Source organism: Vanessa cardui, chromosome 12 (assembly GCF_905220365.1).
Source record: "Vanessa cardui chromosome 12, ilVanCard2.1, whole genome shotgun sequence".
Classification (NCBI taxonomy): Eukaryota; Metazoa; Arthropoda; class Insecta; order Lepidoptera; family Nymphalidae; genus Vanessa; species Vanessa cardui.
In genome coordinates this window covers 9,345,973-9,359,211 of record NC_061134.1, presented here as the reverse complement: position 1 = coordinate 9,359,211, position 13,239 = coordinate 9,345,973, and the positions used below count along the sequence as shown (strand labels likewise).

The 13,239-nt window shown below is 32.7% G+C and overlaps 1 protein-coding gene across 3 annotated transcripts in view; it reads right to left on the bottom strand.

The window, feature by feature from the left end:
- The window catches only part of LOC124534123, a 183,625-nt gene that overhangs the window by 59,188 nt on the left and 111,198 nt on the right, over positions 1 to 13,239 (bottom strand). For all 3 annotated transcript variants that reach the window (XM_047109815.1, XM_047109817.1, XM_047109816.1), the window contains exon 3: positions 11,127 to 11,259. In XM_047109815.1, coding sequence (XP_046965771.1) covers positions 11,127 to 11,259 — 133 coding nt within the window. The remainder of the gene's footprint in view (positions 1 to 11,126; positions 11,260 to 13,239) is intronic.

Here is a 13,239-nt window from a genome sequence, read left to right as displayed (position 1 = left end):
TAAATTTGAATATTTATCAGTTGACTATGTTCGGATTTAAATATTGAATGCCTAATTCGACCCAGATGTAGAATTTTCTGGTCCTCTTTTTATGCAAATCGCCATCGTAGTCGATAGTATTTTTCACCTTTTTCCACCTGAGCCATATAAAGTGCCTAATAAAAAAAGGTTAAGTAATTTTGAGAGTAATAATATTATTCATAAGTGTTTGACCGTGACACTTAAGAAAAGGAATACAAATTTCATAATCATTTAATTTCATCGCCTTATGTTAAAATTAATTATTGCAGAATACTAATTTGTAATTTCAGTAGTTCGAGATGGCCAAAATAATATTATCGTTTTACAATGATGCTTCAATGTCTACATCTTTTTTTAGAATACCACGCCATCATCCAAATGTTTTATAATGACAGCTCAATCATATTTAAAATAATAAATAGTTTTACATGCCAGTATTAAATGCTATGCCATATAAAATAATATTAATTACAGAAGTAAATTCTATATCCGTTATATTAATAGTATGCAATAATAAAGTGATTTGAATTATGGTATTGAAACAAATGTCATAACACTGTAATGAAGGCTATGGTTGCTCTCGTAACAAATTACTATCTATTAATTTTGAAAAGAAATGTGTGATTCCGTTCGTTTAATTTATCATTTTATTAATCATAGTAAAAAACAAAGTCTCTTTCTCCGTCCCTATAGCCCTTTGTATGCTTAAATATTTAAAACTACGCAACGGATTTGGATGTGGTTTTTCTTTAATAGATAGAGTGAATCGCGAGAGGGGTTTTTCTATATAATACATGGACAATATAGTAAAGAAACACTACAAGAAGTTTGTAGTGTGATGTCGTAAATAAACAAATTCTGTCTTATATTTAGTATCAATACTGCACCCGTGCCAAGCCGGGGCGAGTCACTAGCATGTTATAAAACATAATGCGAGTAAAACTTTTTACCTTATTTGAATTTGTTTTATTTATATAAGCACAACGAAAGCCACCGAGTTAATTCTTAACATTTCTATAAGAAAATTAGTTTAATAATTGTATAAAAATTGTAATACTTTCAAATTCATAGGTCTAAAGAACTATTCCACGCTATTTCCTAAGCGATTCCATTAAAGTTACGCTTTACGTTGCAGAAATGCAGCATTTATTCAAATTCTATGATGCTACAAACTCGGTTTGTCGCTCGAGGCTATTCATCCAAGCACCTGCGACAGAATCACGTCTTGTTTGCTGTACGTATGTCAAGCTATTTAGATTGCATTCGGTTCAAAAAATTGCATGCGTCAGTAAGTAGGCTCAACTGAAATGATAGATTATAAAAAAAAAAAGAATTCTGTCTACTATTAGGTGAAGCTCTGCCAAAATATAAAGCAAAATTAAATACCAGGCAACCAATACAACAGCCTGCAAATTGCCCACTGCTGTACTAAGGCCTCCTTACTCGGTCGTAGGGCTTTGAGCAAGCCCGTCTGGGTAGGTACCACCCACTCATCAGTTATTCTACCGCCAAATAACAGTACTCAGTATTGTTGTGTTCCGGTTTGAAGGGTGAGTGAGCCAGTGTAACTACAGGCAAGGGACATGACATCTTAGTTCCCAAGTTTGGTGGCACATTGACGATGTAAGGAATTGTAATATTTCTTACAGCGTCATTGTCTATGGGTGATGGTGACCACTTATCATTAGGTGGCCCATATGTTCGTCCGCCAAACTATATCATAAAAAAAATATTCCACCACGCTGTTCCAATGTGGGTTTAGGGTTCCAGGCCAATAAATATACTATGTTGTATATTTCATAAACTTTGATATTTCAATGAAAGAAAATATATATTCTATTTAATATTAAAATATCATTAATGTCAATATGTTTATTTATTTTTTAAAACATATCGCTGCTACGAAAGATTATTCGCAGAGCGACTTTCATTATCACTAATTGAATGAGTACTCCTTTGATCACAGCAGACTTCGAAAAAGAAAGTGCTTCTCAATTATTCATGTGTATATATTCATATTATATTTAAACTAATAATCTTTCTTCTCTTTAAAATATTAACTTTAATTTATATATCTACATTAAGTTAGTTTTGTTTTCTTAAAATGATCACTAGATGGCATTACTAGTCTATCTACTTCACACATTGCGTTCAGGTTTTGTTATCTATATATATAAAAATAAGTTGCTGTTCGTTAGTCTCGCTAAAACTCCAGAACGGCTGGACCGATTTGGCTAATTTTGGTCTTGAATTATTGGTGGAAGTCCAGGGAAGGTTTAGAAGGTGAGAAAGTATGATAAAAATTCTAGGAATATAATAAAAAAAAATCTTTGATTTTCCTTAGAAATAGATTTATTAGAGAATTACCATTGATTTTCTATGATTATCGATGTTAGATAATAAAACATTGATGTTTTAAAATTGATTTTGCATTATTTAAAACATCGTTAAGTTTATTTTTCGAATCTATTTCTACAAAAATAAGGCATTTTTCGATGTCACTTTATAACTCAAGAACGGGCTCAAATATCCAAACTAAATTTTCAGAGATTGTTTGGACTATTTAGTAGATGGTTTATGTGAAGTTTGCTGAAAATCGGTCGAGTGGTTCTTCATTTATCACATTTTTTGTAACAAATGAATTCAATAAATGGCGGGTCATTTTGTTAATGAAGATTTTTCAGACGAGGAATTGTGCTGTTACATTAAAAGTAAGTATTAATAAAAAAATGAGTATACTCATCCACCAGTTTCAATAGGTAATACGTTTTATTTCAATTTATTATTTAAAAGTACAGTGTTTGCATTTATTTTCATGTCTAAATATACAGAATAAAGTTACTGCCATGAATTTTTATTCATATCGATGGTTCGTCCACTAGCACAAAATTATATCTTGAGATGTGGTAAACTATGTATATCATCAGTACATCGTTGATACGTATGCTACAATAGAAACTGAACGTTTTAATTTTTTTCGTTTCAACCAAGCAAAATTAAGATCCGAAGAATATATTCAATTGCAAGATGCGATAGCAAATGATGCTAATGCAAATGACATCGGGCGATTGACTATATTGCCATCTTCGTTTATTGGTTGCCCACGGCATATGAGCGAATATGCACAAGACGTAATTTCTTATGTACGAAAAATGGTTGATCGGATCTATTCATTACATTTACATGTAATCCGCAGTGGGATGATATTAAAAACAATTTATTTGAAGAACAGTCGACAACTGACCGTCACGACATTGCAGCACGTGTTTTTCGGCAAAAATTGAAAGCACTTATAAAAATAATGTATATTTGGAGAGGTGCGTTGCCATATTTACTCCATTGAATGGCAAAAAAGGGGACTGCCACATGCACATGTATTAATTTGGCTGGTACATAAAATTATTCCGGATAAAATCGATAACGTTATATCAGCTGAAATTCCCGATGAAACTCTTGATCCAGAGTTATTTCACGTTGTCGTTAAAAATATGATACATGGTCAATGCGGTGAGCTACATATGAGTTCGTTATATCTATTTCTCCATTTTAATAATTTCTTCCAGTCGCAAAAAAACACCGATGTTATCGATTTACATCGATGTTTAGAGCTTCATATACATCAAGTATCAATGTTCGGTATTGATGTCATTATCAACGCCATAATCATGCTTTTGTAACATGGGTTATCCCTACTTTGTCAAACATTTGATGTTGTCCCCGTTATGCAGAAATCAAATTGAAAGAATAGTTATATCTTCATAAGTACATGTTTAGGAGGTACAAAAATAACCTTAATTTTAACAAACTTCAGTTGTTAGTTAAATAGTTTCGAAAAGAATACTTATTCGGTTATTCAATTTAAACCCGAATAAGTATTCTTTTTCATAAAAAGATAAAACATCCCGTTCAAAAAAATATCCCGTAACAAAAAAATTAACATTTTGATAATAAGTCGGAATGCGGACAGTTGACCCACATTGTGGGTAAGTGTGCAGACATCCGTGGGGTAAGTAAACGCAAAAGGTTAAAAAGCGCAATCTATAACTAATCAACTTTTAACAGAGAAATTAAACAGATTATCCAAAACAATATTTTATCCACTATACATTACAAAAACCCTGCTGAAGATCTATCGTCCCATATCCCTACTGAGCCACGTCTATAAGCTGTTTATAAGAGTGATCACGAACCGTCTTGCCCGAAGATTCGACGAAATCCAACCCCCGGAACAGGCCGGGTTTCGGACCGGATACGGCACCATAGACCACATCCATACAGTATGGTAGATTATACAGAAGTTCCATGAGTATAATTGGCCCCTGTGTCATGCACTCATGGTCTATGAGTAGGCCTTTGACTCGGTTAAAATCTGGGCTGTTCTGGAGTTCCTGCAACGTTGCCAAGTTGATTAGTGACACATCCAAGTGATGAGATGTCTCTACGAAGCTGCGACCATCCGTTCGAGTACAGAATCAGGAAACAAATCCCATACCATTGCATCGAGGAGTGAGACAAGGGGACGTTATTTCCCCCAAATTGTTCACTAATGCAATGGAGCATATGTTCAAGACGTTGAACTGGAAAGGACGTGGCATCAATATCAGTGGCGAATACATCTCTCACTTGAGATTCGCAGACGACATCGTCATCGTGGCAGAAACGCTGCAGGACCTACAACAAATGCTGAACGAGCTAGCTGATTCTTCTATGCGTATCGGCCTACGGATAAACTTGGATAAAACCAAGATCATATTCAATGAACCGTCCTCGAAGTTGTTCAAAGATATGTATGTCTACCTCGGGCAGACTTTGCGATTAGTTGGAAACAACCTTGAGGACGAGGTGAATAGAAGAATTCAGTTGGGTTGGGCAGTGTTTGGGGAGTTCCGTAGAATCTTTACATTGTCGATCCCACAGTGTCTTAAGACGAAAGTCTTCAACCAGTGCTTCCTACCCGCCATGACATACGAGCCGAAACGTGGACACTCACGACAAGGCTGGTCCACCAGCTTAAAGTCGTTCAGCTTGCTATGGAAAGGCTTATGCTCGGCGTTACTCTGAGGGATCGCATAAGAAATGAGGTGATCCGTCAAAAAATCAAAGTCATCGACATAACCCACCGGATGAGTAAGTTGAAGTGGCAGTGAGCTGGCCATATTTGTCGTAGAACCGATAACCGTTGGGGAGAACGAGTTCTAGAGTGGAGACCGAAGAATGTATATTTGATAAACGAAAGAATAAGTTATCGTAATTACAGAACAGTTTGAGACGTATCAGTGTTTTCCAATGACTGAATTTCCACCCCCTATGACTGTATACACCATTATAAAACGTGACCACCTATATTTTATTTGTGTTGTATTCAGTGAAATTATATTGATTGGTATTGTAAATGAGTTTCAAATTAAAACTTATGGTATAGCCAGCTTATACTTAATGGTTTTGCAAATTTTATGTAGTAAGGACTTAATCATAGCACCATGGCAATTTATCACGCAACCTCCATGATCCCGTTTCATTGAAAATATAGAAAAGATTATTGACAGTGTCGTTTTTAATGTAAGTATCAATTGTTTATTGTTACAGTTCATATCACCAGTTTCGCTGCCTGCAATGGTTTCTATTCACATCACATTTGGACAATTTATGCATTTATGGCAGTACGAAGTTTGCCGGGTCAGCTAGTGATATAATATTTTTTATGACGTATTGGTAGGCATTGTATAGTTATTGGTATAATGAGCCACCGATGGTAAGAAACCACTACTGCTGAGACATTAGCGCTGTAATAAATATTTACCCTTCTTTACATAACGTTAATTCACGACCAATCTTGCTAAGATGTAATGACCCTTGAGTCTGCAATTACCCTGGCTCACTCACGTAATGAGTGTTAGGGAATAGAGAGGGCACCTGTGTTTGCGCACTCACTTCAGATTGAGATTGGCCTCTTTGGTCGAAATCAATCAAAAATAACATTCAGAATTGAAGAATTAAATTTAGGCTTGCAAAATGACAATTGTAAATGATGAGCAAGCCCACTTGAATAAAGTATAATATGATTTGATTTGAGAAAGGCAGACAAGCAAACGAGCTATTTGGTGGTAGTGGACTCCCAACATATATCAAGATATTTTAGACGTCCTTTACGCACCAACCCGCATTAGAACAGCGTGGTGGAATATGTTTCAAACCTCCTTCTCAAAGGAAGATGAGGCCTACCAGTGGAAAATTGACAAGCTGTTATTGTTGTTACGTCTACGAGGATCCTTCAAAACTGATCCATGTAAATACGAAATATTGATCGTGAAAACAGACGGCATGCACAAAGCCGAACCTATAAGCGATAAAAAAGTTGTTATTATTGATTTACATATAAATTTGTGGTTTAAGAATTTATTTTCTCATAAAGAACATACAATGTTCACTTAAATGAGATATTTTACATAATAATTTAACTGACAATTTAGTACAGTAGTAACGACTTATACAATTCAAGAGTAATTAATCTAAGTATTTTTACAATAAGATAATAATTTTTTCTTAAAGATCGTAAAGGATTTTTCATTGAAAATTTCACTAGGTAAGCTATTGTATAGTTTTGCTCCCTCAAACTGTAGAGATTTAATTCCATATTTCGTCCTGGTCTTGGGTAATTCAAGTTTGTGTTTATTTCTAGTGTAATGTTTGTAGGTTTTAGTTCTAAACGTTATTTGTGTGTGTATTGTTTTTGTTAGTATTTTTCTAATTAATATGCATGTTTTAAATTTGTATAACTGGTTAATTGATAATACATTAGTACGTTTATATAATTCTTTGGTTGACATGTGGTAATCAAGATGGAATAATGACTTTAGTAATTTATTTTGCGAGATCTGTAGATCCTTTATATTAGTTTTATATGCACTACCCCAAATCTCAACAAGATATTCTAATAATGACTTTACAAGTGAATTATATATTATAATACGGATTTTGTGTGGTATACATCGCGACGATCTACGTATTGCCCCAGTGAGTGAATTTATTTTTCCTTGCAAGTAGTCTAAATGTGCCTGCCATGTTAGCTTAGGGTCTAGGATTAGGCCAAGATACTTTTTTTCATTTGATTGTTTAATAGTCTGATTATTTATCATTATTGGGTTAAATTTTGGAATTTTTTTATTTTTTGCATGAAAAAGCATGAAAGAAGTCTTTTCAATATTTATAGTTAGTAAATTATATTGAAACCATTCATGTAATTTATCTAAATCATTCTGTGCTTTTGCTAATAAAATTTCAATAGAATCTTCAAAGTAAAATAAACACGTGTCATCTGCATAGAGCGATACTTCACCGGATAAATCCAGATGACTGATATCATTTATATATATTAAAAATAACAGAGGCCCTAAAATAGATCCCTGAGGTATTCCACAGGTAATCATTTTTGGTGTACTTTTAATGTTTTTAATCTTAACTATTTGTTGTCTGTTTGTAAGGTATGATGTAAGTAATTTTAAAGCTGACCCATGAACACCAATATTTGTTAACTTATTTATCAAAATGTTATGGGACACAGTATCAAACGCTTTCTTTAAATCTATAAATACACCTAAAACTAATTTCTTTTGATCAATATTATTTTTTATTTTATTAACTAAATCTGTTGTTGCAGATAGTGTGTTAGAATTTTTTCGGAAACCATATTGTTGTTTGTATAAAAAATCTATATTTTTAAGATAGTTATTTAAACGTACATGTATAATTTTTTCAAAAACCTTCGATAAAGCTGGTAGGACAGATATTGGACGGTAGTTTCCAGGATCAGTTTTACCACCTGATTTATGAATAGGGCTAACTTTTGCTATTTTTAGAGAATCTGGAAATACGCCTTCCTTAATACATTTATTAATACAATGACTTAAATCTTCACACACTAAATTGTTAATGCATTTTAATGATTTGGTTGTAATATTGTCTATACCTGAGCTTGAATTAACATTTAAATTATTAATTATTGTTTGGATTTCAATTTTTGAAGATAACTTAAATTCATTTAAACTGTAAGGGTGTTGTTGTGTATGTGTTATGAATGATGTTATTTTGTGATATTTCTGTGGTATGTTATTTGCCAAGATTGGACCGATAGAAGAAAAGTATATATTAAAAGACTCACATATGTCCTGGAGTTCATCAATAGTTTTACCATCTATTATGAGTTTTGGGGGAACAACACTACATTTATTCTTATTGGTAGCTAAGTTATGAATTAAATTCCACATTCGCCTTGGTTTGTTGTAAGTTTTCATAAAAGCAGTAAAATAATATCTATCTTTAGTATTTTTTATTAGAGTTCCAACATGATTCCTTGTCCAAATAAAATCATTATTTAAATCAGTGTTATTGCGATCATGTTTCAAGTCTCTCCATAACTGATTACGTTTGCTGATTTCTTCAATAATATTTTTATTTATCCAGTCTTCTTGGGGCAAGTTTTGTATTTTATATTTAATTGTTTTATGGTTATCAATTTGAGTTTTAATATAGTTTTCTAACACGCTAAAATCATGTTCCGCATTTGAAAAATTTGTTACACACATATCTCTGTACAGTAAATTGTAATTAATCGCTTCATAGCTATATTTCTTCTTTGGTTCCTTTTTATATATTTTTAACTCGCAATAAATCTGCTTGTGGTCTGATAGTGGAGAGTCTATTATGGCCAAATGGAAATCCTTTTTAACATTTGTACATACATGATCAATAATTGTTTTTGTAGTTTCTGTTTCTCTAGTGCAGTAGTTAACATCTATTTTATTTAAAATTTCATATCCAGTTTGTTGTAAAATATTATTATATTTTTTTGAGAATTTATCATTGTTCAATAAATTTATGTTGAAATCACCAAATACAATCGATCTCTTTCTATTTTCTAATTGCTCGGAATAAGTTTGCAAAAAATTTTCTGTATTCGTTGCTGGAGGTTTATATACAAGTCCAATGTGTAAGGCATATTTACTAAGATAAATCCACAAATAGTTGTTTCCATCGATATATTTTTCTTCTGTAATTGAGTGCGTTAGATCGTTGTGTATATAAATTGATACTCCTCCACCTATGCTATCAGTCCTTAGGTTATAAAAATGTGTGTAATTCGGAATTTTAAGAGTACATGCATCTTTCTCTGATTTTATCCAAGTTTCGGTTAAAAGTATTAAGTGTACTGTATATTTTACCTTTTTTTAGTAAACTTCTCATATTTGCATAGAAAAATTTCAAAGAATTCTTCGTCATTATAACGTTGCTATAGTTGTAAGTAATTTGATGTGTGATGGGTTCATTTGACGTAGATAAATCAGTTGGTATCGGATCTATATTCAGTTTTTTAAAGTCGTTTTAGTTATCTTAGGTACTCCATTTATATATTTTATAATTAAATTTGTTTCGCCATTTTGTTGTCGCTGTGTGAGTTCATTTTTCAAATTTTTAAAGTATTTTATTTGTGCAGGTGTTTGATCCCAAAATATACGAATTTTAGTGTCATTTAGCTTATTACGGTTAAGTAATTTATGATTCATATGTTTGACTAAATACCATTACATACAAAATACCGGGAAATATAAAATCAGATATATAAATAAAAAACCTGTTATTACTTTAATGACATAATATAATATTTTCGTGAAACGAACAATTTTCTAGACATGGCTGTATGACGCAACCTCTAACCTTATAATATTTTATTTTTATGATAGAGGTAGGCGGACGTGCAAATGGGCTATATGATGGTAAGTGGTCACAATCGCCAATAGAACGGCGGTGCAAGTAATATTAATCATTAATTACATCGCCAATGACTTCAGCCGAGATGGCCCAATGGTTAGAACGCGTGAATCTTAACCGATGATTTCGGTTTAAAGCCCAAGCAAGCACCACTTTTTATGTGCTTAATTTGTGTTTATAATTCATCGATTAGTGTTTATAATTAATATTGAACCACGCTGTTCCAATGCGGGTGGGTACAATACACACGTGGCAGAATTTCTATAAAACTTGACACTTGCAGGTTTGATCAAGTTGTTTTCCTTCACCGCCGAGAGCGAGGTGAAATATAAACCCATTTTAGCACAAGAATATTCTGTGGTGTTTGCCTGAATTTGAACCCGCAATCGTAAGGGAATATCAGAAGAAATAATCAGATGCTTGTATACAATCCGCCCCAGTTTTTCACGGGTGCAATATACTTAACAACGAAAAGGATATACTGTAAATATAATTTAATGTTTAGCTTTCTACCATTAATATGAGATATTTTCTTTATAATTGGATCATTAGTTCCCTCTTAATTTAAACAAACATATTATATAACCTCTTTATAATATTTAATTCTTACTCTATAAAATAAAAAATATCAATTATATATTGAATTGTATTAACTTTGTCGTGTGAAATAAGATACGACCTTTTGCGTGTACGTTGAAGTCGTCGTTAAACATTTCACAATACTCGCGAAGCTTTCTTGGGGATAATACAGCTTAAGTACTGACGATGTTAAGAATGGTTAATACGTCTTTCAGTATCCACATCTAAGAGCAATCGTGATCTCTTCGAGTAGGTCACGTGGTTTCAAGAAAAGATCGTCTTGATTCCTCGAAATAATAATGGTGTATTATATGTTCGACTTCATTGAAACGCTTTAAAGTCTGATTGTTACTTATCTAACGATCTTTTAAAAAAAATACAATCTAGTATTTATTTTACAGAAACATTTTAGCACTTCTTTTTCCTCTCTCGTGAACAAGAAATTCCTAGATAAAGTCGAAATAATATCGAGCTTTGAATAAAAAAAACGTGCTATATATCCCGTTTTTAATAATTGTAATAATTTTCACACTATTTTTATATTTATTTATCTTTTTATGTTTGTTGTATATATAGAGAATTGGACTGTTGTGAAATGAATTGATATTGTAAGGAAAATTGCAATGTTTTCTCATTGAGTCTATCTGATACGGAAACATGGCTATATATCACAGAAGTAATAAAGACAATAGAAAATTCGTTACAGAAGCAAAGAATAAAGAGTTACAACTAAATTCTAAGCAGTAGCAAAATCATCTTACCTCGCGTCTGAAGGCTTGTACGTGACGTCATACTTTTCCACGAGGTCCGCCGTCGTTGACCAGGAGACGCGTACCGTGGTAGGGTTCAAAAATGTAACCGTTATATTTTCGGGCACACCCGGGCCCATTGAACCTGTAAAAATATTACATTATATATGAAATCGTAGAAGAGATTTAAAAGATGAATCAAAGGTAAGTATTTTTATAAGAAAAATATTACGCATTATACTGTTTCAAAATTTGCACCAATTAAACTAAATAAGGAGTTCCTAGTGTCTTGTAGTGAAAAGATAAATATCATGGATGGTAAGAGTGATTTTTTAAAAATGTTTTATGAATAACTAGCTGTGTCCACGACTTCGTGCGCATTTGAATTCACAAAAAGAGTCTATTAAGTTTATTGTAGTTACTCCCAATGAGGATCCCGTCAAAATCGGTACAGCTGTTCGAAAAAGTTGCTGGAATAAATAGACGGACAGAGTGGCAGCTAAAAATTGAAAAAAATATCTTTTGGTATATGTTAAGAGCTGAGATGGCCCAGTGATTAGAACGCGTGCATCTTAACCGATGATTGCGGGTTCAAACCCAGGCAAGCACCACTATATATATGTGCTTAATTTGTGTTTAAAATTCATCTCGTGCTCGGCGGTGAAGGAAAACATCGTGAGGAAACCTGCATGTATCTAATTTCATCGAAATTCTGCTACATGTGCATTCCACCAACCCACATTGGAACAGCGTGGTGGAATATATTCCAAGCCCTCTCCTTAATGGAAGAGGAAGCCTTATCTCAGCAATGGGAAATGTACAGGCTGTTACTTTACTTTACTATATGTGACGACATTTTGTAGAAAGCGGTTATATTAATAATACAAACAGATACTCTAATTTTATTCTTTGTATAGATAGTTGATAGTCCAGTTTTGAGGATTACAGATATCCAATACCGGTCAATCTGTTTGTAAACTATCAGTTATAAAAAAGATTGACACTTGGATTCCTTAAATGGAATTATATTCCATATGATCCAACGTTTAAAACATTTTAATTTTAATATCTGTAATCAAAGATTATAACAAAAACGCAAATGATGTATAAAGTTTCGGCTTTCATTTACAATTTATTCTGAATTCACTTTGATCGAAATTCAAATTAACGAAATTCATACCACTGCTTTTGGTATAATGAAAAGTTCTTCCACAAAGGTATTGTGTTCGATTTTAATTGGTTCTCAATCATTTTAAATAGTACTCGTATCCATTCATATTGCAACAAAGGAAATATCTTTTTTTCAACAATAAAATCATTTAAAAAAATCTATTTGTTTTTGTTTTTATTTTAATCAAGTAAGCTCTTCTTTGTAGTTTAATAGACATCTGCCAGTTTATATCGTTGAATTAAATGTAATGCTACTGACATGTTTTCTAACGAAAAGAACCAACTAGATGCTTAGTAATTACTTGTTTCTTTCAATGTAATTACATAATCATAATTTGTTTTAATGAAAAGTCAACTTAGAAGTTTTCTTTGTAATAGATATATAATTGTTATTGTCTTATCATATGAAGCTAAATGATGCTTATTTGGGATGCAATATCGTAACTATCATCGGAAACGTTATTGAGGGCATTTGAATCAAACGCAAATAAACCTTTAATAAAATAGCACGGCGATCAATAATCTTCAGTTAAGATTTATGTCTACTGGGCCACCAAGAGTCATATCTATATAACATTACGAGGTGAGAAAGCTTGGAGCATATTCGACCACGCTACTCCATTGCGGGTTGCTGGATACACATGAGGCACAATTTCGAAATTAGACAGATGCAGTTTTCACGATGTTTTCCTTCACCACCGAGCACGAGATGAATTATAAACACAAATTAAGCACATGAATATTCAGTGATGCTTGCCTGGGTTTGAACCCGCAATCATCGGTTAAGATGCACACGTTTAAACCACTCTAGGACATGTGATTTATAAAATAATGTTTTTTATATAAATATATACAATCAATTGTATGTTTGCAGCGAGTTTATTAATAGAATATCAAGATCTTAATGTAATGGCTTTTTATCCTTTGATAGAAATAACGCGACCTAACCTAGTAT